Source organism: Aspergillus wentii (assembly GCF_001890725.1).
Source record: "Aspergillus wentii DTO 134E9 unplaced genomic scaffold ASPWEscaffold_6, whole genome shotgun sequence".
Lineage (NCBI taxonomy): Eukaryota > Fungi > Ascomycota > Eurotiomycetes > Eurotiales > Aspergillaceae > Aspergillus > Aspergillus wentii.
The window spans coordinates 1623648-1651057 of record NW_024467837.1 but is presented as its reverse complement, the minus strand read 5'-3'; the positions used below and the strand labels follow the sequence as shown (position 1 = coordinate 1651057).

Sequence of the window (27410 nt, the reverse complement as noted above, 5' to 3'; positions counted from 1 at the left end):
TTCTTGCGTAGGCAATGAAGATGGCGTCAGATCCACCAGCGATGTCAATGTCTTCGGTCGATATTCAGCATTTTAGATACAGGAACCAGGTCTCTGTCTGAGCGGTATCGAAAGGACAATCATGCACACCATCTAGAGAGACTCGAAGCACCCCCGAGATTTTATGCTCGCTTCCACTTCAATACCATGGGAAGACGAAGCAGAGATTCAACGGCGTCGTGTGGACATGTCCGAAAAGTCCTGGCCTTGAACGACCAATAAGTGTTCTAACATACCATGCTTTTACTGCTTCTTGAGGCTAACTACCTTCTAGTCGAATCATGATATCACAAGATCGCGGTGAAATGTTCCTGATATCACCAAGCCAGAGATACTTCGCAGTTGATCCCACTTGAACTTCCCTTCCAATGGGTTGACTTCAAGGCCGGGATTCATCGAGACACGAATGTGAAGAATCACAAGACATACCCAGATTTTATCTCACCAAACACACACTACAATCGATCGGGGATTTCTACATCAGAGATCCAAAGGGGACAGTTTCTCATAACATGGGACTGGTCTGCGACCAAAGACGTTCCCTCCCCGCGTATGGCTCGACATAGGGTTTACATGTCACTCAGCGTCATATCTGTCTACAATCGAACGACCGGTTTGACACCATGCTTGCACTTGTCCCCGAGCTGGATTGGTGTGAACTCTGCCCTGATGGCATTGCTCTCAGCTATCACAAGGTGCCGCAAGAGTAAACTTGGGTGGGAGCTCCTTAAAAAGAGGCTTGTGTTTCTGTTTGGTTATGCTCAGCTCAGTGCCATCAATGACGGATGTCTACGAGACAGGCACTGGTAATGTCCTTGCAATCGTCGAGGTAAAGCCATTCCGACTCCTCAAGAACTCATGATCCCAACTCACTCAAATGGCAATGGAAATAATGATATATATCATTGACTACCATAAAAAAGGCATATACAAGAAACGGTATGTGACTAAACACCTGAATATGAACAAGAGTATACTGACAAACATCATCAGATACCACATGTTCTCCCAACATTATGAACAAATTATGTTTATTAGGCAGAATGTGACCCCAAGTATATCGATTACCTGAAGTACTCTTTCTACACAGGCCAAGTGGATTGGTACATGAAGCATGGGGGGACGAAGTTCGGGTTCATCTCAACCTACGAACAAACGATACTCATTAAGCAGGATCTTTTACAACAAACGGAATTTTTTACGATGAAAAGCAACCATCATGTCGAACAACAACACCACAGATTTTCGCTACCGATATTGGAGTCCAAACTAGGGTCGTCAATAACCTGCCCTACGTATACAAGGGTCACATCTTCAAGGACTATCATATGCTGACGCTGGGGCTGATAGTACTCGCACTAGCTGCGCAGGATACTTAGCAAGAGCGCTGATAAATCCTCTATTATGATGATAATATGTGTCTCACCGAAATGCCATGATACCATTTTGATGGTCGAGAAGTAAGCTTCCATTCCTTATATTCACTCTCTTGTCCTTTTTTACAGCACCATATAGATAGCTGTCGCTGACTGAAGACTTAAAGTGCTCAAAATGACATCAATACACCTATCAGTGGTCCCATTCATCACTGACCAACGAATTCGGCATAAAATGAACAGCCAAGCCAGTTCGATTGCCATCTGCAGTCTGCAAGATGATAAACCAGCTGATTGTGAACGTGATTGGTCTGCAATGGAGGTCTGCCATCTGCTACTGGACTTGCCCCTACAGACCTATTGAAGCCTTCTCTTTGTCATCTGCACTGATTCTTTATTACTTTGTCTTTGTTGGGCGATGTCTATATAATAGCCATAGCTGCCCTGATCGGTGGCTCTCTGGAATCTACGCCTCTCATCATTCCATCATAGTCTTATACATGATGGCACAGGAGTGTTAAATATCAGGTTGTTTGTATAGGAGTAGGGGTCACTTATTACTAGTGTCAAAAGCTTCATGTATCTAAAGCGATAGAATCACCAGTAGCTAGATTATCAGGGAAGTTGAAGTTCCAGATCGTTATCCAAGTTATTAATCTATCCATACAAAATATCAACATATCAAAATATCAAAATATCAATTGTACAATATCTACTCGTATATACAAAACCGAGCAAAATCTTAACGCTCATACTTGGTCCGCAAATGGCCACATCTCTCTCGCCTCCTCTGGTGATTTCTCTCCAGCCATCCGTTCAATGTACATGGACAGCAGTTCTTTATTCTGCCTTTGCTTTTCCTTGATATCTAGTTCTGGAGCCACCCATCCTTCAGCGTCAGTATCCAGACATTCTTGCGCAAGATGCTGGGCCTCATTCCAGGCTTCGTATTCAGCAAACTGGCGTTGGTGTGAATTGATTTCTTCTTCTCGGAATGAAAAGGGGCATTGCCCAGTAAAGCCCAGATCCGACCAGTTCTGAGAGATTTCTATCAAGCATTCTCGAAGCGGGACGATTCCAACTTCGGAAACCTCTCCACAGCGAATAAGAAGCTCTCGGAAGACACGAGGCAGTTTCATGGCATTGTGCGCAGGTCTGTCTTCAAGGTAGGTTGAAACTTCGTATGCCTTGGCTAACTTTGCCTGAGACACTCTAGTCGAGCAAGAGCCTTGCCTTATTCATCGAGTTCCTCAAAGCCATCAGGAAGCTTTGGCTGTACGAGTCCTTTCACAAAATTCTGCCGGGGTTTCAGAAATACGGGCCATTGGGCTTGAAGAAAGAACGGAAACACCGACACAGACTGGAAATCAATCAGGGAAACTATCCGCGAGCTCTCCTCGGGCGAAGCAAAGATATTTCCCATATGGAGATCCGTATGCCACAGTGTGGGTCGGGCAGACCGTGTGACTATTGGGTTCGAGTCCAATGTGTGCATGAGGTCCATGGTAGATTTTAGAAGCTGGCTTTGTTCTTCAACGCCTCCTTGATGGAACATTGCCCGTCCATCGAAATGCTTGTTTGAAATTCGAGATAATTCTCGCTCAGCAATAGCTATCCCAAGATTTGATATTGTGCTCCCTGTCGAGTGGATTAGCTTAGGTAAACTAAGACTCCGAAAACTTACAAGGCCCTTGACCAATGTCGGATTTGGGTGCTAGATCAGCCTTAAAAGAGCGATTACAGGATGGCCCAATACAAAATGAGTTTGATGGATCGATACTCTCGTCGAGGGTTTGATATTTTGAGTTGTCTGTAGCTGACCGAAGAGTAGCCCGCCATACGCAGGAAACGAAATAGCAGAGAACTGAGCCTCCAGCTGCGTCAAATTCTTTATGAGTTCCAGTCTCTTGAAGTCACTCATCTCCCCCCATCGCTGGAACAATGGAACCCCTGCAGCTTTCTCCGTGATAATGTATTCGGCACCAACAGGATTCGTTTCATCCGAAGACCATGAAAGGACTCGCGGGACTGGAATATTTGTGTGTTTTTTCACTAAATCCCACATCAATAATCTGGACCATATAGAGGGAGAAAGAGTGCATACGATATTCCACCAACCTCAGACCCAGTCGTCAAACACGCCGGCCCGGCAATCCGAAAGGGAATCTTCGCAATGACCTCCCTCCCATCTTCCCTTGTCATTTAAAGAGCTTTGCTGAATCCTCCTTCCATCTTTTCGATACTTGTTATTCGAGATGATGCGCCATCGCTACTGCTGCTGCTGGCTGCGTCGCAAAGGGCATCAATGTCAAATTTCACATAGCGCCGCTCGAGCTGGTGTTTCTCGTTGATGAGGAAGTGACCATTTGTATATGTGAATAGGTCTTCACGGTTGATTGGCTTGCCTGGTGGAATTGTTAGAACAATTCCCATGTATTGGCGTTTGGTCACAATCACCTCGACATGAAATGGATAGTTTGGCTACTGGTTGATGGCGGTGTATTTGTATTGCTCTGAAGGTTCTGAGGATAGAGAACATGGCACTTGGGAATAATGGAGATCAAGAGGGGAAGAAATCCCATAAACGAAAAAATGGCCGTAGATGTTCTCTCGAGCTCTGGAGGCCAGCCTGAGGATGCTGTATATGATCACATGTCACGTGGTATCAACTATCCCCATGTCATTCTAGACAAATCCTGTTAGTTATACATGTTTATGTTCATGTGCTGCGTAGTTGTTGGAGGTAGCGAAACCCAGATCTCTATTGAATGAACAGTATCGAATACGTCTAATCTAGTCTACGTACAAGACAACTTAATCTATCTATCTACCGAATACCATCCTAACCCAAATAGTAAGAGTCCAAATCACGGACAGAGCAGATATATCCATCCACCAACGCCAACATGACCAGATACCCAATACACGAGTAGTAAGTAAATGACAAAAACAAATCGCCAGATCCAATGTATACACAAAACAAAACAAGGCGAGCCCAAATCATAATGTCTATCTCAGCTAAACAGCAAATATACTCAAGTCTTATATGCCAAACGAATCCATATCCAAATCCATGCCTGATGATAGTCAGGGGAACCGTGAGGGGAGTCATGTCCAGGATTAGTAAATAGTCAGTCGAAAAAAAGAAATTACAATAAAAAATAAACGAGAAAAAATAAAGCGCTGCAAGAGGTAATGTAAATGGTAATGGGACAATCACGAGCTCTGCTCCAATCGTTCCATCAGAGCCGTTCTCATCCGCACATTAGCAACACCACCAACACCATACGCAGGAACAATCTTGCCCATTCGCGCAAAGCAACTAGGGACGTAATCGCGTCGAATACGCAATAACCGTTCTTGCCACCCTAGTCCACCCGCCGGTTGGCGATTGTATAGATCCAGCCCCAGCAGGTGCATTGGTGTGCTGGCGAATTGCATCAGCGCGGGACACGAGAATTGAGCAATCGCGGCTTTCATGCCGGGTGTGGAGGCAACGTAATCGGGTATCGAGGGCGCAATCAACGCTGGAATATTAAACGATGCAAAAATGGTGATGCTGTCGCGGAGACAGAAGAGGCCATATGAAACATTGGGGACCTTCTTGACAGGGGGCGGCGCGCTTCTCGGTGTCGATGATGGCGGTGGTGGTGCCCCGAATATCCGAGCAAATCTGGCATCTTTGTATACGCAAATACCCATATTCACCGCCGTCGTCGTGATAAATTTCGCCGTGCCTGGGAAGATGGTGGAAAAGGACTGATTCCGCAACGTCGAGGTAACAGTATCGATGACATTGGCGGTCAAATAGGTCGAGGTGTACAAGGTGTAAATCAGGAGAAAAGGTGTGCTCAGGAAGAATCCGCTGGGTTTTCGCAGCATCGAACCAAAGCAGGACGAAATAGTCTGGCCGATAGGGAGTCCCTTGGCGGCTTTCTCGATGATAGCTCTAAAGCAAACACAGTCAGTATCTTCCGGATTGTTTTCTTTTCAACACAGTCAAATCCTACCGATCAATGACCGTGATGACCGGACACGTTAAAGCTCCGGCCGCGGCAGCACTGGCAGTATCTACACCAAGGCGCATCCCCAGGTTCTTGGTGTTCCATGGCGTTGCTGCCGTTGGCGACAAGGGGCGTTCAGAGATTGTGGACATGGCGAGAGGTGCACACTGAGAAACAGCATCGCGAGACATAATCTAAAGTCGACAGGCGACGAGAGAAAAGAGGAAAAAAAGCAAAGGCCGGAATCCCACGAATGAACGCGACTCCGTTAATAACGATTGATAACAAGATAAACACCCGCGGAAGACGGGATGGGGGTAGTACGGGATGGAGATATGGCAACAAGATACAGAGAAAGATAGATATTACACAAAAGAAGAAAAGGAAAAAAAAGAAGCTACAACATCATCGAGATCGATTGCTCATCAGGAACGAGGGAAAAGAAAAAGCCGCGAGGGCAAACGCAGAGCCGATCGAAGCGATGCCGAATCTTGGGCTGACGAGAACGCCCCGGATCGGAAGTCGCTCCGATGCCGGCCTTAGCCCCGATGGAGATTCCGGGGGTGGAGATGGAGATATACCAAGATAGATAATAGATATAGATATAGATATAGATGATGAGGATACATGGTATGCTTTTACTACTGCTCATGATCGTGCTAAATTTTGACTCCCCAAACGCCGTGGATGATATATGAACAAAAAAAAAAAAAAAAAAAAAAGACATGAGTCGCCTTGTGGCGACTACAAAAACCGACATCAGATCATTACACAGAGGTGTTCGCCTCAATGCCATCCAATGTCACATTGACAGCGCCAGCCTGGACGAGCTATACAAAGAATTAGAATCACGTCAACCAATTAATCAGATAGAGAAGAACTTACCGCTCGTCGCAAGTCGTCAATCAGATCGTCCACATCCTCAATACCCACGCACAGTCGGATAATATCTTCAGGCATCGCCCGCTCCTGTCGGGTCTTTGCGTCGATACTGGCATGGCTCATGCGGCAGGGCATACTGATCAAACTGTTCACACAGCCGAAGCTGACACTGATCGCCCACAGCTTGGCGCTCTCAACAATGCGCTCACTGACTTCCACATTGCCAGTCTCAAACGACAAGACAGCTCCGGAACCCCGCGCCATGGAGTGGTGGAGATCGTACTGCGGGTGTGACCGCAGTCCGGGGTACCGCACCTTGAAGCCGTGCGACTCGAGGAACTCAGCAATGCGCTGTGCGTTGCTCTGCTGCTGGTCCATCCGGACCTTGAGTGTCTTCACACCACGCATCAACAGCCACGAGTCAAAGGGCGACAGTCCACATCCAGAGGCATTGATGGGGAAGAACAGCCGCTCTCCGAGAGCCAAGTCGTTGACGGCAATGACACCCGCCATAAGGTCGTGGTGACCCGACAAGTACTTGGTACCACTCTCGTAGACGATGTCCGAACCCAGCTCAAGCGGGTTCAGCAGAAGGGGAGACATCATGGTGTTGTCAACAGCCACAAGACAGTTGGGGTTGGCTTCGTGTGCCGACGCGGCGATGCGCGGGATGTCGACGATCTTGATGAGCGGGTTCGTGGGGGTTTCGAGCAAAACCATCGCCGTCTTCGGGCTCAGCACCTCAACCACCTTCTCTGGCTGCGTGGTATCAACGTGGTGCACAATAATGCCACCGTTGGTCGACAGGTATTTGAGGAGACGGTTGGTACCGCCGTACAGGTCATCACCAGTCACCACCTCATCACCAGGACGAAGCAATCGTGTAATAACGTCCAAAGCAGCCATGCCAGAGGACACAACCAGAGCACGCTGAGCGGACATAACCTTGGCTAGGTGTCGCTCGAGATGCGTTCTGGTCGGGTTACCAGAGCGAGTGTAGTCATACTCTCCACCTCCACCACCGGAAGTTTGCTTAAATGTGGCACTCTGTATCGACATATATTAGCCAAATGGAACTCTTAATGAAACTAACATCATATATGCAACTCATACCTGGTAGATCGGGACACTGCTCGCGTTGTACTGGTCATTGGAGTCGGTGTATACAAGCTCAGTAGCAATGGCATAGCGCTTGCCCGTACGCGGGCTAGAAGGAGTAGGGGAAGGAGGGAGATCGTGACCCTCGACGTCAACATGAGGGAATGCCTTCTTCAAAGCATTGGGAGCTGCTGAAGAACCAGCGGTGGGCAATTCTGAACCTGAGGCCGACATCGCTGCGGGGTGGGTCGGCAAGGGGATGCGGGAGGCGGGAAAGAAGAGAGAGGAAGGATGGGGAGGATAACGACAAAGTCAAAGGAAGAACGCGGAAAGACTCGCGATGGCAATTCAGTCGAGTCAATGCAGAGAGTTTGGGATAGGAAGAAGGAGATGGGAAAATAAAGAGGAAGAAACAACTTTGGATCCCCAGAAAAAGAGTCACTCGAAGAATGCGAATGACTGGATCGTCGCCGATGCAAATCCCGCGCTGTCATTGGCCGACCGGCCCGCTGGGCGAATTTCGTCATGCACTAGGCCATTTTGGGATAAGCAGCAATCACACCATCGCTCCAGATTAGGAAATCTATTAGTGGAGCTGATATGCCACTATTCAGAAATTCAGTGTCACAGATATGGTTTGGGTTATTCATTGTCTATGAGATTGATCAGGTCTGTCTTGTAGACAGTACATTCATATGCCAGCGCTACCCTAAGCCGTGACAGACTTCCATCCGAATCACCCAGAATAAAGCAAGTCCAGACAGGACAAAATCTAGTAGAAATCCCAGTCGACAAAGTGGTATCACATACCGCAGATAGCAAGATATCCCATAGACAGCGACAGTAGAACAGATGTATATGCAATGGAGGATCCACGTCGAATCCAAATATGTTACCATCGGAAAAGAAAATCGCAACAGCTGGAGAAAACCTCCGATAGAACGGTAAATCGAATTAAGTCGCCAGCCAGCGGTCAATTGCAATCGAAAATTGTTGATGTTTATACAGGCCAGAAGTAATGGACTAAAAATGCTTGAATAGCTGCGAATTATCCCTCCAGCTTACGCCGCCAAGTCACCAAAGCTCCCATTGATACCGAAAAATTGGAACCTAACTGGTTAGACGATACGAGCATGAAGATAATGGGTAATGGGTGATAAAAACATACCAATCCTCTACATTGAGGGTTGTGGGCGCAGTTGGTCCACTGCGAGAGCTGCTGCTCCAATTGTCGTCCTGGCTCGCAGCGTCCAGCGCCGCGCCACTCAAAGGAGCATCCAGTCCTTGCATTGGCCATGCTTGCTGATTCTCCATTCCAAACATTTGAGGGTGTTGCTGAGGTGTTTGCAATCCCATTGCAGGAGGCATATTTGAGAGAAGTTGAGGACTTCCCTGGCTACCAGAGAGACTACGGCCCGGCATCGGAGCCTGGTTCATCATAGACCGTTGCATGTTTTGGTTCTGGAGGTGCGTCTGCATCTGCAACTGAGGGTCAACCGGGTTATTTTGTGGAGAGGCCAGCTCTGGGAAGATGGCCGTTCCATCGGGGAATAGTTGGTCAGGCTGGAAGTTCTCCCAAAGAGACGGAGAGAGATTGGGGGAGGTACGCGTGACGAGGAAGAGGTCTGGGGGTGTCGCGGGTAGGGAGAACTGGCCATTAAAGGGTGTTGTAGGCCGTGTGTTGCCCCGAGAAGCGCCAGTTCCAGGCAATGTTTCACGGGGTGGATTCGGCGAGCCTTGTACGCCTATAGCCGGGGGTTGGCCCATCTCTCTGGAGGGCGTAACAGCTGGCGTCTGGGGGCGAGATCGTTCGTAAGAAACAGGGGGCGTGGGACCTCCATTTGGCAAGCCAAGATCCATGTCGTCGAATTTGCGCTTGGGTGGGTGGTCCTGCCTCTTCGCAGGCATGTGGGCCTCGGGTCGCGCTCTTTGGTGCCTCCTACCTGCAGCCTTTTGAAGACGTTCTTCTAAAACCTTATTGCCCAGGATGGACTCAAACAGCGTGTGGACCATCTTGGCCACAAGCCAAACCTTGGATACATCCTTGAGTGCGTGAATGCAGATGCCAATTCTCTCTTGGCAGGTCGCCACAATACTAGGCACGGAAGATCGCATTTGATAGACGTGCATGATCAGCGCCGAGAACAAGCTGTATACGCTGTGACAGAGTTAGTATCAGGATGAGTTAATGAACCGTGATGTAGCTTACATGAAGGCGGGTGTGTATTTGAGTTCTTGATGATTCTGTAGGTTCTCGACGATAGAAGTTATCATTCCAGCGGCCTGGAAGGCGATAGTACGAGACGGATACGCCATCTCTTCCACCCGGTAGGTGCTGGGAGCTGACGAAGCTGGCGGCATGTGTGCTCGGTGCAAAAGACAAAGTGTAGTACTTGAGAGATGTCAGTGATTTGGGCACAAGATTCAACATCGCGGAAATAACATACTAGTAGTTTGCATGTAGAAGAGCAGCCCAGAAATGATGCCGTGATCGTTGCCAGCACACCTCCTTGGGACAGTTTTGGAGCCAATCGGCCAGCGCCATATCCGAATGGGTGAGGTCCATAGCGTTCATGCGTCTAGACTTGGAAGCCACCGAGTATTGTTGCGAAAGGACCAGTCCCATGATCTCGCAGAGCTTAACATACTGGAGGAAAAACTGCACGTGAACTGGGTCTAATGGGGATTCCGCGGGTATATCGACCTCGTCTTCGATGAAATCGTCCTCCGTCAACATCCCGACGTCGGAATCATCAGTGTTGATACCAATCGGTCGTCCAAGAGCCACTGCAACGGAGCGATCACGGGTGAAAAGTGTCCACCAAATTCGCTTCCACAGTCTCTTGTCCGGTTTGCTGAGTTGGGACGATTCGACACTGTACATTGTTAGAAAACCAGGTCAAGGTGCTGTGTAGACGTCTTTTCATACCTCCGGTGCATACCCGATCCCTGTGCTACAACCATTGCGACTCTAGTCCAGTAGAAGACATTCTTGGTAACATCTATATCAGGTCAGAAGCCATTCTTTCATTTTGAGCAGAAGGAACAAGACCAACCTTCAGGGCCTTCCCAGTACCAGCCCAGGAGAACCAATGCTTGTACAATGGTGACACGATCATCTTCGTAGTTGGCATCATACAGAGCTTTTGCCCGCTTGTAAAATGTCATGGCCGCAGGAGTTGTCGAGCCGTTGGAATCCATAAGCTGAGCATTGTTACAGACCCTTGAGCCAGCTAGGAGTATCGCCTGGAGAAGTAGCAAGGATGGCGGGCTTTTAGGATCTCGGTAATGACGCATAAACCGATTGCGATTGATAATTGGAACCACAGGTGCGACCCATTTGAAATATGCGTCAACCAGCTCATCACACAGTGGTTTCGGTGGGAGAAGGAAGGCGCCCCGTTGGTGCAAAATGTCAAGTTCGAGGTTATCCAAATCGGTCAGTCTGGCACGGGATCCTTTGATATTTGGCGGCAGGGGATAGTGCACCACATCCGTTGTTCCATGACGATCCTGAACCAAGAGCGACAGGTTGGAGGACTCTCCCAAATATGCAACCCTTCCGGCTTCTTTAATCGGGGCACGGGCGAATTTTGGCTTCATGAATTGGGCGTAGGCTGAGTCGTGAGTCGCCTGCTGGGCTGCTTGGGTTTCCGTGAGGGACGTAACGGGCATACCATCGACGGCCATCGGGTTGTTTTGGTAACCAAAAGCATCTTTGTCGTCCGTGGGCGAAGGTTCCGTTTTGTCTTTTTCCTCGTTGCGCTCTTCGCCTCTAAAAGAAAGAAGAGAAGGTCAGTACATGTTGGGTCGAGTCGGCGATGACGGGAAACCTCGCGACATACCCACTGGCGACGCTCTCTTTTGCTTTATTTTGATTCTTCTTGCGCTTCGGCGTGGGGATCTTGCATTCGATCGAAAAGGCTACACAGTTGGTGCATGGGACACCAAGACTGGCAGCATCGCAACGGACCTATCCAGCAACATGGATTGTTAACGGTCGCATTCTCAGGAGTGGGGCGCCCGTATAAAGGAGAGTGAAGATAGAACTTACTTTTCGAGCATGGCAAGTCTGTCGGAAGGAGAAAAAAAGAAAAACGTCAGCCAATCATTCATCGGAAATATATACTTTGCTTTTTTGTTCGCTTTTCTTTTGCTGTATGCCACATTGTATGCAGCTCGCGATAGGCACAGAGGGTTGGACCGAGGTGCCGAGGCTCGCAGTGTAACACCTAGGTCGCGTCGACCTCGCAAGGCAAAAAAACGAGAGAACGAGAGAAAGGCGAAAAGCATACCTCACAAGCGCGCGACGCACGTTGCCTGTAAAAGATTAGATAAAACAAATTAGCATTCATATAAATTTTCTCGTGTATTTCGATTTCTCTCGAGGGACAACGCCTCCGGTCAACTCCTTTCGTGCGCCCGCCATCGACAACCCCGCGAACAGCACAACGCAGAGGTGGAAAAAAGAGAGCTATCATATTGATAATCGACGCACCTTCTGAAACTCATGTGTCCGTTTGGTCCGCTGCGTACAGTAATTCCCGAAGTGCCCGTCGAGCCCGTAGTGCTCGGAGCTGGGCTGGGTTTGGAAGCGGCAGGATCGTGGCGTGATTCTGCTGCAGTGCTCATTGCCAGATGGGATTAATCCATCAAGAGACGACTGAAACAGCGTCCGGGAGAGAAGGGAGATGGGGGGAGGGGGGGAACGAGAGGGGTGAAGAGGGATAGCGAACGAGACAGGTCAAATGGAAGAGGGGCGAGGGAATAAGAACGAAGAAGCCAGAAAAAGCAAAAGGGAAATGATGATGACGGTTGAACAGTGGGTTTTTCGTGTCTGGATGGATCTTCGCTTTTTTTCTTTTTTGGTTCCTGGTTTTTGGGTTAAGTTATTTTACAACTTGCGGAGTTATGATGATTTCTTTTGCGAATAAGAATGGATGGGACGGGAGAGCAGGTCAGGCAGCGAAGGAGAAGAAAAAGGATCGGAACAGGGAAAGAATAATAGATGGAATGAAGAGAGTAGAAGATGAATATTGGGATAATAATAGAGAGAATAAGAACGAATAAGAGAAATAATCAGAACTGGATGGATTCTGGATGGCTCGAGTTGTCTTTCGCAGACCCCGGAAAGTGGGAAGAGGCGGGCGCGAGTGGCAATAAGCATGATTACATGACTACGATTACTATGGATATATAAGTAAATATAAGTGAATATATATGGATATGATATAAATATGGATATAATAGCTGTATAGTACTCTAGTAGATGAATATTATCCCTTTGAGATCAGATACCAGTTGGATAACTTGGCAGGCACGAGAGTCCCTTGCTACCTGCAGGTATAGCAGACACCGGTTGATGACTGAGATATACCACCATGCACCCACCCACTCTATACCTCATGTACATCACCAAGGTAGCTTTCTCTCCACCAACTAATGCACCAGAATCCACTCTACAAACCACCAACGACTCTATCTCTCTCTTTCTTTCGTTCTATCACCATCACGGAGATCATTTCCACTATCCCCAAAAATCATCCACCACCCTTACCTCCACGGCATACACACACACCACGATCCGCTGATGATCGACGTTGACCAGAACCCTGGATTAGAACACTTGGCGGAGAAAGCAATGGATTTTAGTTTGACTAATAGGAATCTATCATACCAGGCCATCGTCTATCTTGATGCCTTTGACCCTCATGCTAATGACTAACTAACTCGACAGCTTAGATGCAACCCCTGACAGCCACTAGTGGTGTTTTGGCTGTTAAACTAGTCCCAGAGGATACGTGCTTGCGATTATGATATCAGAAACTGGGGAAATGCAGGCCAATTGTGTTGGTTTGTCGTGCTGTTGTGGCCGGGGAGATTCGGCTTCTTGTTTCTTTTCTTTCGTTTCTTTTTATTATTGTAGGTATATGATGTTGATATTTGATAGTATTAGTTAATATTTATACGTGGTATAGGAGGTGTGGTCGGGAAAGGCGTACTCAGTGGAGAGCGTGTAATAGGCATACATACAATCATAGTGCTGGCATCAATTCATCAACAAGATATCATCACATAAACACCAAATATACCATATCTATATTCTATACTAAATCCCCCGCAACTCCATACAACTCCATGATTCCCCGCATTCCATCTCCCGTATCCTCCGATCACAAATTCCCTTGTGGTGACGCGGGTCTAGACACTCGTCCCGCCCGGTCTTACTAAGATGGGAGCGTTGGCTTGTGACTCCGAGGCATCTCGCTCGACTATCCCAGACTACGACCAGACTAGTGTCGTCTTTCTGGTTTACAGGTGGGTATTGGGCATCTACTACAGTGCAATGACGCGTGTCTGTGTTTGTCCACGAGCAATGCTAGGAAATGGGTTTATCAACATGGGTAGTATTAAACAATCTATTATCACAATACATCGCGATGCTGTCATCCCGGTTAACCATCGCGCTCGGTGGCAGCTCCATCGCTGCCCGTCTTTTCAGACCGCGCCGTTCCATTCGGCTGATCCCCAGCCCCAGTCTTGTCCCCGGGCTGACACCCCTCCACAGATCCATTGACGGCTTGCGTGACAGCCGTTCCGGTCGCTGTCGCCGTGGGCCCAAAGTCCACGCCGCTAATAAACACCTCGCTAAGGAACTCCAGTCCCGCCACAAATGTGCATAGGAAGCTCGCTATGCAGAAGTGGCTGATCGTCGTGCCAATGTCAAGCCAGGACCCTTCATCCCGGACCATGTAAAAGAAGTTGAGTGTCATCACATCCGAAATGGACATAACCACCATGAAAAGGGCACTAGGCGCCACCTCTAGCCGGCGGTTCAGGATACCCAGGTTTGCGCTGATTATGGCAAACGGGATCAAAATCTTGAGAATCAATAATGCTCCTTGGCTGAACGGAGCGAACACGGGAATAAGTCGGTAAACACTGTCCAGTGAAAAGGATGAGATCGAAGAGATATTTCCAGTACTAAAGAAGGCGGATTGGAGGAGGAAGAAGAAAAAAAGTGCCACACGGGCGTCGGAAATACTCAGTGTACGGTAGCGGTATGTCTCTCCGTCCACCGTCGCTGTGGATTCCATGCTTGGCTTCTTTGGAATGGCAGACCCGTTGCTCTTATTCTGATTATGCTCAGTGGAGACGGGTGCTGCAGTATGCACATACATGGCATGTTCCAGCCGGACCCAAGTTATGAGGGTCATGCAGAAGACAAAGTAGAAAAGACCCTCGTAGGAGATAGTGAGAATGATAAATGTCGGCGAGAAAGTGAGAAAGAGCACCATCAGACGATGCATGTAATGGCTGTTTGGATACAGCCGGTGGAGGAATGGCAGCAGAAGCGAAACAACTGCCATAATATTAGCATATTATATTGACAGTATAGCCGTGATCCTTACCAAGAACCGACCACCCAACTACTTGATTGCCAAGGGGGAGGCCTTGCTTGGCCTGGAGAGATGCCACGCTGGATCTGGTGACAATCAGGGCAAGTAGAGACATCCCAATCTATTCAAGATTAACTCCATTCGACGGAATAGCCAAGATTATTTCTTACCTGCGCACCCATAACAACCCGCGAGCCACAACTGCTAAAGCTAAGTGAAGATTGTTCCGAAGAAGCAGTCTTCTTCAAAATACCGTCCTCGAAAAGCAAGTATAGAATGCCGGTAAACACCATGAGCAAAGCGCCATAGGTTCTGTGATAAGGTCAGAAAAATTCTCATGAGCCCAGGATATTACGGCCATACATCGTAGTAACATTCTCCACCTTCACAACAGGAAGCAGTGTAAAAGTGCTCATCAAGCAGCAACCAATGGTCCACGATGCGGACAGAAGGGGGTGCCTGGTAATGAAGCTAATGCCATACACGAGAGGCCACAAGGCGCCCAGAATAAAGCATACAGTGAAGATTTCTCGGTAGAAATAGGATTGAACCTGTGAGTCATGTCAGTTATGTATTGTTGATGAGGTGATATCGACTTACAAGTGCCTCTAACACGCCAACAAACGCCAACACTTGAACACCAAGTTTCATATATCCACCGAAAGAATGAACATGGCTGAGGAGAATCTCGCGGCCAGCAATCAGCGCTTTCCTGCGCGCAAACACTTCTTCCCAGAAGAAAATTGGGAAGAACCCATAGAAATAATATCTCCATGAAGATTGCTGATACATCAGAACGGAGAAAAGAGCAACCAGGGCAGAGGAGAAGAAAATGGTACTAGACATTGACCGATTCGAGCTTGAGGTTCCATGCAAGACGTGCAAGTCAATCACAGTTGTCAACGCATATGCGATCCAGCCCAAGTATCCCAGAGTAACGATCGTTCTCAAGAAGAGCCAGTCGTATGTCTGCAAATAGCGCAAACCCTCCAGGGCAGTAACCAGTAGTTCGGAAGACATTCTAATTGACTTTTCATATGCTTCCTTGCCAATCAAAGCCTCTATCTCAGCTAGATGCTCTGCTAGAGATGTTTCACCGTGATCTGCAAGAGGCTCATACGGCTTATACCGAAGTAACACTGCTTTTTTCTGCTCCTCCTTGACACGATACATCTCCAAAACCGCTTGCGTGTTTGCAAACGCGGCCAGGGACTTCTCCTTCGGGCTGCCTTCAATGTATTCTAGCGGCAATTGGCCCACGGAGTTGACAGGGAAGTCAAGTCCGACTAGATAGGTCATCAAGGCAGCCACGTCTGCTTGTGCGACGTCGTGGCGTCGAATGTTTCCAAGACCCCAACCCGACGAAAACCCGTCCTCATGTCCAGATGGAGAATCCTCCTCTGCGTATTTCGGGCCAGGCACACCAGATCCCCAAGCGACGAGAGGAGTTCTGGTATTGTCCGGATGGCCATCGCCATGGCTGCCCCAGTCGCTCATACCATGGTCCGCAGTGAAGATGAAGGCCGTCTTGTCATCCTCATAGAATTCCTCGACAAGTTTTGTGATTTCCTTGACTCCCTGATCCACCACCTTGATATTATGCAGGTACTCCTTGGAATAAGGGCGATAGGCGTGTCCGGTGGTGTCGAGACCCAGCAGATGCAGGAAGAAAATTAGCTTGTCGTCGCGCAACTTCGCATTCAGCTCCGGGTCTGTCTTAGCAGATTGGAAGAGCTCTTTAACCTTGTCGAACACCCAGGTATCAAGGTGCGTTGCATCCGTAGTGAAGTCTTCGAACTCCTCTGGGTACATATCAACGTCAACCCTCCCAGGCTCCGCGCCTTCTTTGAACATGGCCAAAATATCCGGACTTCCCCAGCTCCATGTATGCCGACTTCGATTGAATACACTATCGAAATTCACCGGGTTCAGCTTCCAACCAGTTGTGACTGCCGACACATCTTCATATAATCCCGCAATGAGCGCAACATGACCCGGTCTCGATTCGGTAGGGACTCGTGTGTGGGAGATGCCAAAGGTTCCGTGGGAAAGGACGCGAGATCGGATAAATGGCGCTAGATGAATCAGATCATCATTCTCCAGCTCTGCTGGCTCTTCCGGAGATGGGTCAGGCAATGCTTCAAAGGCCCTGTCGGCACGTAGACCATCCGCAACGAATAGGAACAGACGTTTAGCTGGTGCATCAAGTTCGGGTTCTCGCTCGACCCCAAAAGGCCTCATTCCAGAGACAATCGGACTGACAAAGTAGATGTCAAAGATCGAATAGCAGTATATTAGGTGGAATACCACCGCGAGGGTCAGAAACCCAACGCGGCCGAGACGCGCCATGATTTCCTGCCCGGAAATCCAGACACAGGGGAAAGCGGTACAATTGAAACCCTGCTCCGACCGATGAACCGAAAAGAAAGAAGAGACCAAAAAAAAAAAAAAAAAGATAATAATTACAAAAATTAGAGAAGAAAGAAGAAAACAGCGATCTGGCAGATGGCTGCAGCATTGCTCTCTGCTGCTCTCCGACAGACGCTTTTGGGGAACTTGGGGATCGCCGGCAGCCAATCGGAGGGGCTCGATTCGGCACGGCAAGTGGCTACGGCGGGCTGCACGCCACGTATTGCAGAACCCCTGGATATACTACGGTTCTTAGTGTGAGAGCGGAGTTTATAAAGCTCGAGTCAAGTAGTACAGAAGAGAATAATAATAGAAATATTATAACTGGGAGGCTTAAGACTCGTCTGAGAGCTGTATGCAAAATCCCGGACTCCAACATCCTTGTACCACCGATACTCCTACCATGCGATGACGGTATATAGTCACAATAATCCAAAAAGAAAGTCAAGATAGCCAAGATATGATCGGACTATGCAGCAGATGAGCTGTTGCGTCGCTTTGTAAGAGTATCAATGACTCTGGTATAGAACTTGGACGCCTGCTGGCGGGAGAATGTTATATCCACCGTGAGATAATCAGGCAGGATCTCGACCAAGTCACGATCTCGGTTCTCATCCAAGAGCGGAATGTATTGGAATTCTGCTGTTTGGAAATTGGCGGATGAAACATGGGGAACAGCCAGTTTGAAGTGTAGAGCTGCCATTTTATTAGATGTAGTCTGGGGCAGGAGGTGCTAGAGAACTTACTTCCGTTGATGCCAGTCTGGATACAATCATACAAATAATCGTCTTCTCTCTTCTTTACATCTCGAACAATGAGTCCTGTGAGATCACTGTAAAGATCCTCCTTGAGTTGCGCGAATTGAGCCGCATGCGCAGCTTCTGCCGATGCAGCAGCATTGGCACGATTTCCACCGTTATTCTTAATTGCGCTCCCGGGGACTCTGGTTGCCGCACTTTCGAGGCTCGCTGCTGTACTTCGAGCGGCAGCAAGCTTGGTTTGCAAGGCCTTGACCTCGGACTGGGCAGAGGAGAGTTGAGTTGTCGCCTCTTCAGATTTTGTCTTTAGTTGGGCAACTTCCGCATCGCGTTCCTTCAGCTGTTTCTGAAGTGCTCGGCTCTGTTGTCCAAGCGCCCTCTGTGCCTCAAGTTCCGCCTTGAGAGAGGCAACCAAATTTTTAGAAGCTGGGAACAGTTAGCATTTCAAGTGGCAAATCGTTGGTAAAAGAAGATATCATACCCTCCGTCGTCGCTTCACACTGTTTTCGCAGTTTCTCCATGTTCGCGTTCGCTTCAACAATCCCTATCTCTTTGAGATTACGAAACCGGTTTTCCAAGGCTTCATGTTTCTTCGTCAAGTCACCAATTTTACGTCTCAATTCTGGCTCTGCGCTCTCTCCAAGTCTTCGCTTTTGAGGTGATAGCGAGGGCCGATGCATCGATAACCTGTTACGTGCAACCTTTGATGGTGATGCCGAAACGGATCGAGGTGCAACCGGCTCCTCCTGAAGAATTGTTTCATCCACCTCTGGCGCAGACCTTTCGCCTTCCTCCGTGTCGCCTTCCACCTCTGCCTCTGATTCTGGTTCTGGTTCTTCTGCTTGTTCTAGCTCAGGTTCTGGCTCCGGCTCCGCCTTCCGTCGCCCTCTTCGTGCGGGCTGCGCGCTCTGTTCCTTGAATTTTTCTGGGGCCTTGGTTTGACGGGAGCTAGATGGCGTATATTCGAATTCACCATCTTTCTTCAGTGACTTTGCTGCTGCACCCTTTCGACCACGCGTGGCAGCGGGCTTCTTTGTCTGTCTTGTTGACTTTGCCGGCGCATCTTGCTCATCATTGGGTCCCTGCGTCTCAGGCTGAGTATCATCTGCAGTTTCTTCAACTGTTGGCTCTTCTTCTTTCTTTGGCGTGGTTTCTTGCGCTCCAGCATCGAACGAGGCCCGACTGTCCCCACTACCCCTTGGCCTCCCCCTTCTCGTGGTTTTCTTCGGGGGTGCTTCCTGCGCGTGCGATGTTGCTGCTGCTGCGCGAGTTTTGGTTTTGGTGTTTGCTGGCTTTATCTCCGCAGACTTTGACCTCGGCCGGCCTCTTGCTCTCTTGACGGGGCGTTCATCATTGTCCTCCTGCGCGGGCGCGACGTTGCCATTGACCTTCATCACATCCTCATCATCCGAGCCAACAAGGCCAGAAATTCTAGCTGGCGCCTTTCGTTTAGGCATTTTGTATAAATAATTTGGAGAAAAAAATGGGAAGAAAATCAAGGTGTCGGGGTTGGCTCCACGCGGCCAGAACAACACAGAGCTGGAATGGGCCGGCGCGTCGGCCTCCATGCATCACAGCGACTCACCGCCTCACAGCCCAGCAGTGGGAATACACTATTGATCTGGCATCGCCATCATTCAATAACAATCGGGGAAATAGTCTAGATATCATATTGACGAGCATGATGCAGTAAGAATGCCTGCGATCAGCTGTATATCCTGCATATCAAATGGGGGGGTGGTCAGACAACGGTAAATGGCCGCAAGATTCTGCCTCCATTTACCCCGATGATAGTCATACAGCGATTTAAAAACCGTGCATCTTATTCGATGTCTTAGTTGAGTAAATATAACTTATAACCCATTTAGTATACTCTGTAGTTATATCGTCAAAGTGATGGATATGAGAAAAAGCACAACATCAAGACACACAGCATGTGACTGCTGACCGCCGCCACAGCTGCTGTTGCCGACCCGAACTGGCTTCCCCAGAACGAACACCGCATCCATCCATCATCGACTGTCCTGATTGAATCCCGCTGTGGACCTCGGGAATTTGACTGGGATAAGATCCCCGAATTTGTTCTTTTTACATTCGCTGGCCATCTACCACTACATTTTTCTGAAGAGAATCTATTGAATTGGTCTTTAATCATGGCTTCAGCGCGCGGACCCCGATGGCAGCAGTTCCTGCAAGAGTTGGTAATGGTTGCCGGCACAGTGAGTTCAACAGTCGCGAAGTCGCGATACACATATTAACCTTCTATTCATAGTCGGCCTCTGCATACTTCCTCATCCGATATCTCTTGTCCCGTCTCGATTTTGACCCCGAAAGCCAGAAGAAAGAGGAGCAGAAACGCAAATCTGCGGCGATCCTACGGAAACTCGATGGAACAGAAGAGTCGGATGATGATTCGCCGCGCAGAGGGGGAAAGCGAGGGCGCAAGGGGCCGAGGAAAGCAGATCTGGTCCTCAACCAGTATGAGCAGTCGATCGCGATGGATGTTGTCGCCGCAGAGGATATACCGGTCTCGTTTGAGAATATCGGTGGTTTGAACGACATCATTGAGGAGTTGAAAGAATCCGTTATATACCCGCTTACGATGCCTCATCTATACTCTTCGACGTCTTCGCTTCTTACCGCGCCTTCTGGTGTTCTGCTATATGGTCCCCCCGGGTGCGGAAAAACGATGCTGGCTAAAGCCCTCGCCCACGAGAGCGGCGCATGTTTTATCAACTTGCACATCTCGACGTTGACTGAGAAGTGGTATGGTGACTCAAATAAGCTTGTCAATGCTGTCTTCTCTCTGGCCAGGAAACTGCAGCCTTCGATTGTCTTCATTGATGAAATCGACGCCGTGCTCGGTACAAGACGGAGTGGAGAGCACGAGGCCAGTGGCATGGTGAAAGCTGAGTTCATGACCCACTGGGATGGACTCACATCAGCCAGTTCATCTGGTGAGCCTCAACGTGTGGTTGTGCTGGGAGCTACCAACCGTATTCAAGATATCGACGAGGCAATTCTTAGGCGAATGCCCAAGAAATTCCCCGTGACTCTTCCCCCGGCCCAACAGCGATTACGCATCCTCAGTCTCATCCTCAAGGATACCAAGGTGGATCGGGAGAATTTCGATCTTCACTACCTTGTCAAGGCGATGGCGGGGATGTCAGGTAGTGACATCAAGGAAGCCTGTCGCGATGCAGCCATGGCTCCTGTCCGAGAGTTGATTCGGCAAAAGACGGCAGATGGCCAACAAATGAACGCAGTTGATCCCAAGGAAGTTCGTGGTCTTCGGACCGAAGACTTTTTCAGTCGTGCTGGAGGAGTGCGAGTCATCCCACCACCGTCTTCGCTGCCGGCACAGTCCAGCAAAGCCAACTCCGAAAGGGACTGGAGTACCGAATCAGACGCAGTATCCGAAGTTGATACACGACCTGAAATGACGGAGCCCCCTGAATAAGATGGTTTGAGATTGCTAGACGTATCGCCCATACATGTCCGTTATATACAACACGAAGGGGAATGGCGTTAATTTCTGGATATCTCGGATCCTTTGTGGTCATTTATTTTGTGACTTCCACGTTGCAACTAATCTTCTTCTACGAGATATGCTTTTCTAACATTATTACTTTCTTATTCTTGTTTATAGAATATCGCCAACCCCCTGTATTATCATGAGCTGCAGCTGCTACCGTTTGGTGAGAATGTCATCGAATGCTGCCTTCATTGCTTTTGCTACGAGATAGATAGTTCACACTAAAGCCACCACTATTTAAAAAAAGAAAACACCTCTTATCATTGTATAGTACGATAGATGTTCGTAATAACTTTGATAACACCATCTTTGAGCGAATCTCCTGCTGCCTTGAAAACCCAACTGCCGATCCATCGTCCCTCTGTTTTACGTCAAGCACTTTTGGCGGGCGGCGAGTCACAGGGTTGGCAAATGTTTCTCTGCGCTGCCGATCGGACTCCTCCGGCCAGCACGAACATTACGACGCATCCTCACGATATTAATATTTCCTATTCCTCCTCAATTACCGTTGACTCCTGTCTGAACCCTTCTTCCTTCGCTGTTCCCTTCGAAACGCTCCAGGTTGCAACTCGCCCCGCCTCCCCATTTCTCCTCCTGCGGGTCAACCGTCATCACAGGAGGCTTTCGTACTAAGCATCCCGCACCTCCCCAGCCCTGCTCCGATCTGGCCAGCTTTCGAAGTAGCCGAATAATAATAATACTAATCCCAATCATTTGAATTGTGCGCCAAAATTCCCCGATTACCCAACAGAAACGGGGTTTGACCTTGGATTTTCGACTTTTCTTTCGCCCTGTTTTTTAGCCGCTTATCTCGATTGTCAAAGGCGGATGCGATACTGAAGCTGGATGACGAATGGTCTCGCCTAGGACGACCTCCGATGGCAATTCGTGCCTTGGCGACCTCACAGGCTGAGCTCTTTAGAGGAGTTGACGGCACACGCCCTTCTCCAAAACGAAAGAAGGAAAGCAGTACATCTATCCACTCTGCTTCTCGCCGACGGGGATGAGTTCCAACGGCGGGTTTCTCGAAGCCCTCAGCCCTGGTATCACCAGTACGACCAATACGAGCAGAAGATCCACGTCGACGGTTCGGTCACGCACTCGCCGCTTAGCATCGTCCGAAGATGATGTGAATACCAGTAACGGGGCTCAGCAGCTTTCCTCTGGGCTGTCCAGAGTGGTCACCCCTGATCTGTCCACGACCGCCTCTCGAGGTACAACGCCGTCGCCTTTTCCGTCCCGCGGAGTGTCACCCCTTCCTCGGAGACATCCCTCCCGCGCGAATGAATCACCGAACAATCGTGGTAGGATAAATGGGAGTGGTGCTTCTTCAGGTGGGTTTAGTCATAACGGGAAGGATCAGTTAAATTTGGCTGAATCGTCGCGGGCTGCCGCAGACTTTCTGGATGCATCTTGGTCGTCGCTACAGAGCCTGGCCTCTTCGGTTTTAGGGAGCGATATCGCCCGGCCAGCCTCTAATGGCTCTGCGAAAGGTCATCAAAGAAAGCCATCCCGCCCGGATCCGTATCTCAGAGATCTTTCCAAACAGCAGTCATCATGGGGCCCTTCGGGTCCGTCCACGTCAGAAATCGGGGCTGGGACCAAGGAGGAACGACAAGCCTATGTGCAGGCAAAGAAGAGGGAGGCTCTGCTTCTGGCAGACACCTGCCCAAGTACCAGCAGCAATACCCGGCATAAACGGCGAGATTCCAGCGATCAGACGGGTTACTCGTCGATTGACCACGAGCAAGACGAGGACGCTTTGGCATACATCCACCACGTTCAACCGACCGACACCATTACTGGTGTCACGATAAAATATGGCTGCCAGCCGGCAATTTTCAGAAAGGCCAATGGATTTTGGCCTAGTGACAGCATCCAAAGCAGAAAGACGGTCCTATTACCTGTGGACTCTTGCTCGGTTAAAGGACGGCCCATACGCCCTGCAGATACCCCAGATCTTCTCAGTGATGAAACCCCTGGTCGCGCATCTATAGAAGACCCGAATGGCAGCTCAATAGCACCAGAAGCATTTGCAGAGACTCGCACATCTAAAGATGAAGCTTCCGCAAGTACGACATCCGAGGTCGAAGGAGATCGGATTTGGAAGCACGAATCATTTGTGCAAATAGATGGATTTCCATCAGAAGTTGAGATTGGTCGAGTTCCTCGAAGAGCACTAGGATTCTTTCCACGCACGCGCCGAAAATCTGTCTCCTATACCGATTCCGAACCACCGCCTTCGATATCCGGTAGAGAACCGGCGACTACAGCTAGTACTTCGACATCATCCTCACCAGTTCAGCCATCAGCATCGCGATATACAGATTTTCCAGAAAATCGGCCTCACGCAGGATCGTCGGGGTCGACGAGTCACCACAATCCCAAGCCTAGCGCCCGTCACCAGCGTCAACGAAGCAATGTCCAACTTTCGGGGCCAGGAGTTGGCACCCTAGATCGCGATACAATGGCCCCAGGGCCAGCTCTCGACGGGTTTAGTAAATTCTTTGCGCAGCATTTACCAAACTTGGCCCCGCAGCCAGCACCCCCGAACTTCCAGGCAGCATCTGAGTCCACTGCAACCTCGAACACACCAACCAGTCTCGACAATCTCGGCGGTGCATTTGAAGGTTGGGTCAAGAAAATGACGACGCGAGCAAAGGCTAGTTTCAACGAGCTACAACAACCTAGCACACAGAGCTACCAGATCAATGGCCGGGGTCCTATATCCGGGGGTCGAGGAATGGGCGACTTGATTGAGTTGGACGATGGGTTGGAAGCGAGGGGCTCCTCTGGTCTCGCAGAGACACGGCGGAAACCCGAGCTTAGCCGGTCTGGATCAAGCCTTCAAGATACGACATCCTTGAGAGGACGTCCGTCGGCATCCGCGACGAGCCGGACTCGTGACACAGGTCGTCAAAGATCAAACTATAGTGAGGACGGAGTCAAGGACGATTGATTGAATTGACATCTGCAAGTGCCTGCAAGTACATAATCGACCGCATGCACACGAGCATACCTTTGTTTTCTGATCTGTTTTGTTCTCTACTCGTTGACGGTGACTTGGCTGATCAGCCTTCAGTCCTGTCCAATGTATATTTTTTTTGATACACGCTTTGAGCATAGCATGGCGTGAAAGGGCAGCGCTATTTACATATGGCTATAATTGATGGTTCCTCGTTGATGATTGGAATACCTGTTTCTTTTCCTTCGTTCTGCCTCCTGTTGCAGGAGAGCTATACCCATGCTTTTAAAATATAGTGCCATTTACCGGGGCCATAGATGTAAATCAATTCAATTTCAATAGTTGATAGCCTAGCAGCTTGGCATAACTTGTATGGAACTTGAATCAAGTTCATTAATTTACGCCAAACCGATATAACATGACGCAGGAAGAGATCAACGGAAAAATGCGTCCCACAACCCGGGCTAACTGGTCAGCCAACATCCTCCGTCGTTCGTCTTCCTCCATTTTCCACCTGTAACATTCTCCCTCCATCCTGGCCTCAAGGAAAATCTTCCAGAATTACTTCTTTTCATCTCCACACTCCACGTGGGTCCTTGATTATGGGATCCTGGCTAAATCTTAGCTTGATGGGGTTTCTCCTTCTTAAACCCCTCCAGGGTCGTCGGTATATTTCCGGAGTTTGAGACATGATCTGATGTGATTTCTCATTTAATCCATTGCAATACCCTGTTCTCTGCCTTCCATCGAGACTTTAGGGGTATCCGAGGCTCACAATGGCTAATTGGTCTCGTTTCTCGAAGTCCCTTTGGCTCACTTTAGCTGCTGGGCTATTGTCAACAGCCAGCGCATCCCCTCCAACTGTTACTCTCAAAGCAAGTGCTGCTGAAAGATCAAGCACTGTCTTCGTCGGTCGGTCCTTGTCAGAGTTCGATCAGGATGTATTCCTGGGCATCAAATATGCGGACCAGCCCGTTCGATTCACCCCGTCGGATCTGAAGACTAGCTATAACGCAAGCGATAGCGACTCGGGCCTGTACGACCCGTCACTTAGTGGACTAGACTCATCCGATTCGGTTTACTACAATGCCACGCAATATGGATACGATTGTCCCGGTTACGGGTCTGATGAAGACAGTTTAATTGATAAGGGACTGGTCCGGGTGAATGAAAATTGTCTCAATCTTAATATCATTCGGCCCAATGTACAGTCGGAAAGCAACGGCGCACAGGGTGATGAGCTGCTTCCTGTTATGATTTGGATTCTTGGAGGAGGATGGCAGCAGGGCGCTACAGCGGACCCGAGGTACGTGCATACATCACTGCTAGTTGATGGGATCGATGAGCTGATTTGGTCGTTGAAGATATAACATGAGTTATATTGTTCAGCAAGGAGCATTGAACGACAAACCTGTCATGGGAGTGTCGATCAATTATCGACTAGCAGCATTTGGGTTTTTGGATTCGGAGGAAGTGAGGGTATGAGTTCCTGATCTTTCTATATCAAACCGGTAGACGATGCTAATGAAAACAAGGCTTCTGGAAACGGTAACCTTGCACTCCGCGACCAGCGAAATGCCATGCGATGGGTGAAGCAGAATATAAAGGCCTTTGGTGGAGACCCCGAGAAGATCACCATCTGGGGAGAATCTGCGTAAGTTGAGATGTGCTCCGGAATGACAAGATGCTGATTCTTGCAGAGGTGCTTATAGCGTGGGTGCTCATTTGGTAACCAATGGTGGAGATAATGAGGGTCTTTTCAGAGCTGGTGGGTATTCTCGTCTTTCTTTAAATGTACAGAAGCTGACCTTGACAGCAATCATGGAGTCTGGAAATGCCGTCGGACCTCCATATAACGGCACTGAGTGGCATCAGCCCATGTATGACCAAATTGTGAATTTGACTGGGTATGTTGTCTGGACAGAAGATTATTATATGGATACTAACAGTTAAAGATGCTTCAACTCCACTGATACGCTGCAATGTCTTCGGGAGGTGCCTTATGAATCGCTATACAAGGTGGCATATCAGGGATCGGAATGGTTTGCAACAATTGATGGTACCTTCATCAAGGAATATCCCCAGATAAGCTACAGCGAGGGCAAAATCGCCAAAGTCCCAATCCTGCTTGGAGCCAACACCGACGAAGGAACAAGCTTTGGAACAACAGGGACAGATACGGATGAAGAATGCATTGAACAGCTTATTTGTAGGTGATGGGCTTATTTTTGTCTTCCATTCAGCCACTAATTGTCGAACAGCCTCTAAACGCTGGGTTCTTACTCGCGAACAAGCCACAAAGCTTCTCACATACTACCCCAACAACCCTGCTCTCGGATGCCCTTACGGCTGGGGAAATGTGACCTGGCCAAAGCTGGGTCTCATGTACAAGCGATATGAGTCTATGGCCGGGGATATTACCATGGTAGCTCCGCGACGACTACTGGCAAAGACTATGGGAAAATATGAAAAGGAGGTATATTCATACCGATGGGATGTGGCAGCACTGAACTCATCGAGCACCATTGGAGTTGGACACTTTGCAGAGGTGAGTACTATTTGTGAGAGAGATTGCAGTACTGATTATTAAATTCCTAGATTCCATTCGTCTTTGCCAACCCTGTTCAAGATATCACTCCCCTTGGATCCGACCCAGCACGGCTTGAACTGGGCAAGATGGCGGCCCAGATGTGGACGTCTTTCGTTACAGATTTGGATCCTAATGGACACGGTGGTATGTTCCAGTATTGATATTCATGTTGAGTACTTCTGACCTATACAGTCTCCAACATTCCACGATGGCCGAAATATACCGAAGATCCCACCAACTTTGTCTTCCGTCTTCCCATGAATGAGAGCTATGTTGAGGACGACACTTTCCGAGCTACGGGGATAGAGTATATTAACAGTATCCAGCGGTAATGATAGAATACAATCTACACGA

The 27410-nt window shown here is 48.9% G+C and overlaps 12 protein-coding genes across 12 annotated transcripts; 5 read left to right on the top strand and 7 right to left on the bottom strand.

Moving 5' to 3' along the window:
* Positions 1–817: 817 nt before the first annotated feature.
* On the top strand, positions 818–1374 carry ASPWEDRAFT_30319 (uncharacterized protein; the record flags this gene model as incomplete). Its single annotated transcript, XM_040833385.1, has 3 exons — positions 818–868; positions 963–978; positions 1082–1374. 3 exons carry the CDS (start codon positions 818–820, stop codon positions 1372–1374), a joined length of 360 nt encoding a protein of 119 aa, XP_040686895.1.
* A 790-nt stretch (positions 1375–2164) lies between these two features.
* Positions 2165–4012, bottom strand: ASPWEDRAFT_61355 (uncharacterized protein; the record flags this gene model as incomplete). The annotated part of the gene is made up of 5 exons (XM_040838571.1): positions 3873–4012; positions 3520–3820; positions 3237–3487; positions 2695–3053; positions 2165–2617 (listed from the first exon to the last, which is right to left on the bottom strand). The coding sequence occupies exons 2-5, from the start codon at positions 3615–3617 to the stop codon at positions 2165–2167; spliced, it is 1161 nt and encodes a 386-aa protein (XP_040686894.1). The 5' UTR covers positions 3618–3820; positions 3873–4012.
* On the bottom strand, positions 3534–4017 carry ASPWEDRAFT_744360 (uncharacterized protein). The gene is made up of 2 exons (XM_040839468.1): positions 3873–4017; positions 3534–3820 (listed from the first exon to the last, which is right to left on the bottom strand). The coding sequence occupies exons 1-2, from the start codon at positions 3952–3954 to the stop codon at positions 3618–3620; spliced, it is 285 nt and encodes a 94-aa protein (XP_040686893.1). The 5' UTR covers positions 3955–4017; the 3' UTR covers positions 3534–3617.
* Positions 4018–4631: 614 nt separating this feature from the next.
* ASPWEDRAFT_114854 (uncharacterized protein) lies at positions 4632–5571 on the bottom strand (the record flags this gene model as incomplete). Its single annotated transcript, XM_040828528.1, has 2 exons — positions 4632–5364; positions 5426–5571. 2 exons carry the CDS (start codon positions 5569–5571, stop codon positions 4632–4634), a joined length of 879 nt encoding a protein of 292 aa, XP_040686892.1.
* A 531-nt stretch (positions 5572–6102) lies between these two features.
* On the bottom strand, positions 6103–7835 carry ASPWEDRAFT_138087 (cystathionine beta-lyase STR3). The gene is made up of 3 exons (XM_040829370.1): positions 7415–7835; positions 6305–7348; positions 6103–6249 (listed from the first exon to the last, which is right to left on the bottom strand). Exons 1-3 carry the CDS (start codon positions 7631–7633, stop codon positions 6187–6189), a joined length of 1326 nt encoding a protein of 441 aa, XP_040686891.1. The 5' UTR covers positions 7634–7835; the 3' UTR covers positions 6103–6186.
* A 544-nt stretch (positions 7836–8379) lies between these two features.
* Positions 8380–11395, bottom strand: farA (CeGAL family transcription factor). Its single transcript, XM_040838576.1, has 8 exons — positions 11245–11395; positions 11077–11174; positions 10456–11016; positions 10329–10401; positions 9847–10275; positions 9609–9791; positions 8568–9557; positions 8380–8509 (listed from the first exon to the last, which is right to left on the bottom strand). The coding sequence occupies exons 2-8, from the start codon at positions 11087–11089 to the stop codon at positions 8461–8463; spliced, it is 2298 nt and encodes a 765-aa protein (XP_040686890.1). The 5' UTR covers positions 11090–11174; positions 11245–11395; the 3' UTR covers positions 8380–8460.
* A 56-nt stretch (positions 11396–11451) lies between these two features.
* Positions 11452–11944, top strand: ASPWEDRAFT_43290 (uncharacterized protein). The gene is made up of 2 exons (XM_040835995.1): positions 11452–11721; positions 11900–11944. Exons 1-2 carry the CDS (start codon positions 11463–11465, stop codon positions 11902–11904), a joined length of 264 nt encoding a protein of 87 aa, XP_040686889.1. The 5' UTR covers positions 11452–11462; the 3' UTR covers positions 11905–11944.
* Positions 11945–13769: 1825 nt separating this feature from the next.
* On the bottom strand, positions 13770–17233 carry ASPWEDRAFT_43286 (mannose-ethanolamine phosphotransferase MCD4). The gene is made up of 5 exons (XM_040835994.1): positions 15400–17233; positions 15163–15350; positions 14970–15111; positions 14812–14920; positions 13770–14762 (listed from the first exon to the last, which is right to left on the bottom strand). The coding sequence occupies exons 1-5, from the start codon at positions 17146–17148 to the stop codon at positions 13855–13857; spliced, it is 3096 nt and encodes a 1031-aa protein (XP_040686888.1). The 5' UTR covers positions 17149–17233; the 3' UTR covers positions 13770–13854.
* A 444-nt stretch (positions 17234–17677) lies between these two features.
* ASPWEDRAFT_115559 (putative chromosome segregation protein (Pcs1)) lies at positions 17678–19423 on the bottom strand (the record flags this gene model as incomplete). Its single annotated transcript, XM_040828592.1, has 3 exons — positions 17678–17904; positions 17955–18392; positions 18448–19423. 3 exons carry the CDS (start codon positions 19421–19423, stop codon positions 17678–17680), a joined length of 1641 nt encoding a protein of 546 aa, XP_040686887.1.
* Positions 19424–20119: 696 nt separating this feature from the next.
* Positions 20120–21426, top strand: ASPWEDRAFT_53239 (protein-degrading AAA family ATPase MSP1; the record flags this gene model as incomplete). Its single annotated transcript, XM_040837859.1, has 2 exons — positions 20120–20185; positions 20239–21426. The coding sequence occupies 2 exons, from the start codon at positions 20120–20122 to the stop codon at positions 21424–21426; spliced, it is 1254 nt and encodes a 417-aa protein (XP_040686886.1).
* Positions 21427–22504: 1078 nt separating this feature from the next.
* On the top strand, positions 22505–24460 carry ASPWEDRAFT_115406 (putative LysM domain protein; the record flags this gene model as incomplete). Its single annotated transcript, XM_040828581.1, has 1 exon — positions 22505–24460. The coding sequence occupies one exon, from the start codon at positions 22505–22507 to the stop codon at positions 24458–24460; it is 1956 nt and encodes a 651-aa protein (XP_040686885.1).
* A 782-nt stretch (positions 24461–25242) lies between these two features.
* Positions 25243–27388, top strand: ASPWEDRAFT_115543 (putative triacylglycerol lipase (LipA); the record flags this gene model as incomplete). Its single annotated transcript, XM_040828590.1, has 9 exons — positions 25243–25772; positions 25831–25945; positions 26002–26120; positions 26167–26234; positions 26283–26373; positions 26422–26675; positions 26728–27014; positions 27065–27200; positions 27249–27388. 9 exons carry the CDS (start codon positions 25243–25245, stop codon positions 27386–27388), a joined length of 1740 nt encoding a protein of 579 aa, XP_040686884.1.
* Positions 27389–27410: the final 22 nt, after the last annotated feature.

Coding starts and splice junctions, on each gene's coding strand:
- ASPWEDRAFT_744360 (XM_040839468.1), bottom strand. CDS start 3,954: ATGTTCTCTATCCTCAGAACCTTCAGAGCAATACAAATACACCGCCAT. Junction 3,821..3,872: donor ACTATCCATTTCATGTCGAG/GTGATTGTGACC, acceptor CAATTCCACCAG/GCAAGCCAATCAACCGTGAA.
- ASPWEDRAFT_138087 (XM_040829370.1), bottom strand. CDS start 7,633: ATGTCGGCCTCAGGTTCAGAATTGCCCACCGCTGGTTCTTCAGCAGCT. Junction 7,349..7,414: donor GCAGTGTCCCGATCTACCAG/GTATGAGTTGCA, acceptor ATGTCGATACAG/AGTGCCACATTTAAGCAAAC. Junction 6,250..6,304: donor TTGACGACTTGCGACGAGCG/GTAAGTTCTTCT, acceptor TTCTTTGTATAG/CTCGTCCAGGCTGGCGCTGT.
- farA (XM_040838576.1), bottom strand. Junction 10,276..10,328: donor GGATCGGGTATGCACCGGAG/GTATGAAAAGAC, acceptor AACAATGTACAG/TGTCGAATCGTCCCAACTCA. Junction 9,558..9,608: donor AAATACACACCCGCCTTCAT/GTAAGCTACATC, acceptor ACTCTGTCACAG/CGTATACAGCTTGTTCTCGG.
- ASPWEDRAFT_43290 (XM_040835995.1), top strand. CDS start 11,463: ATGGCAAGTCTGTCGGAAGGAGAAAAAAAGAAAAACGTCAGCCAATCA.
- ASPWEDRAFT_43286 (XM_040835994.1), bottom strand. CDS start 17,148: ATGGCGCGTCTCGGCCGCGTTGGGTTTCTGACCCTCGCGGTGGTATTC. Junction 14,921..14,969: donor GGGTTGTTATGGGTGCGCAG/GTAAGAAATAAT, acceptor AATCTTGAATAG/ATTGGGATGTCTCTACTTGC. Junction 14,763..14,811: donor AGTTGGGTGGTCGGTTCTTG/GTAAGGATCACG, acceptor ATATTATGGCAG/TTGTTTCGCTTCTGCTGCCA.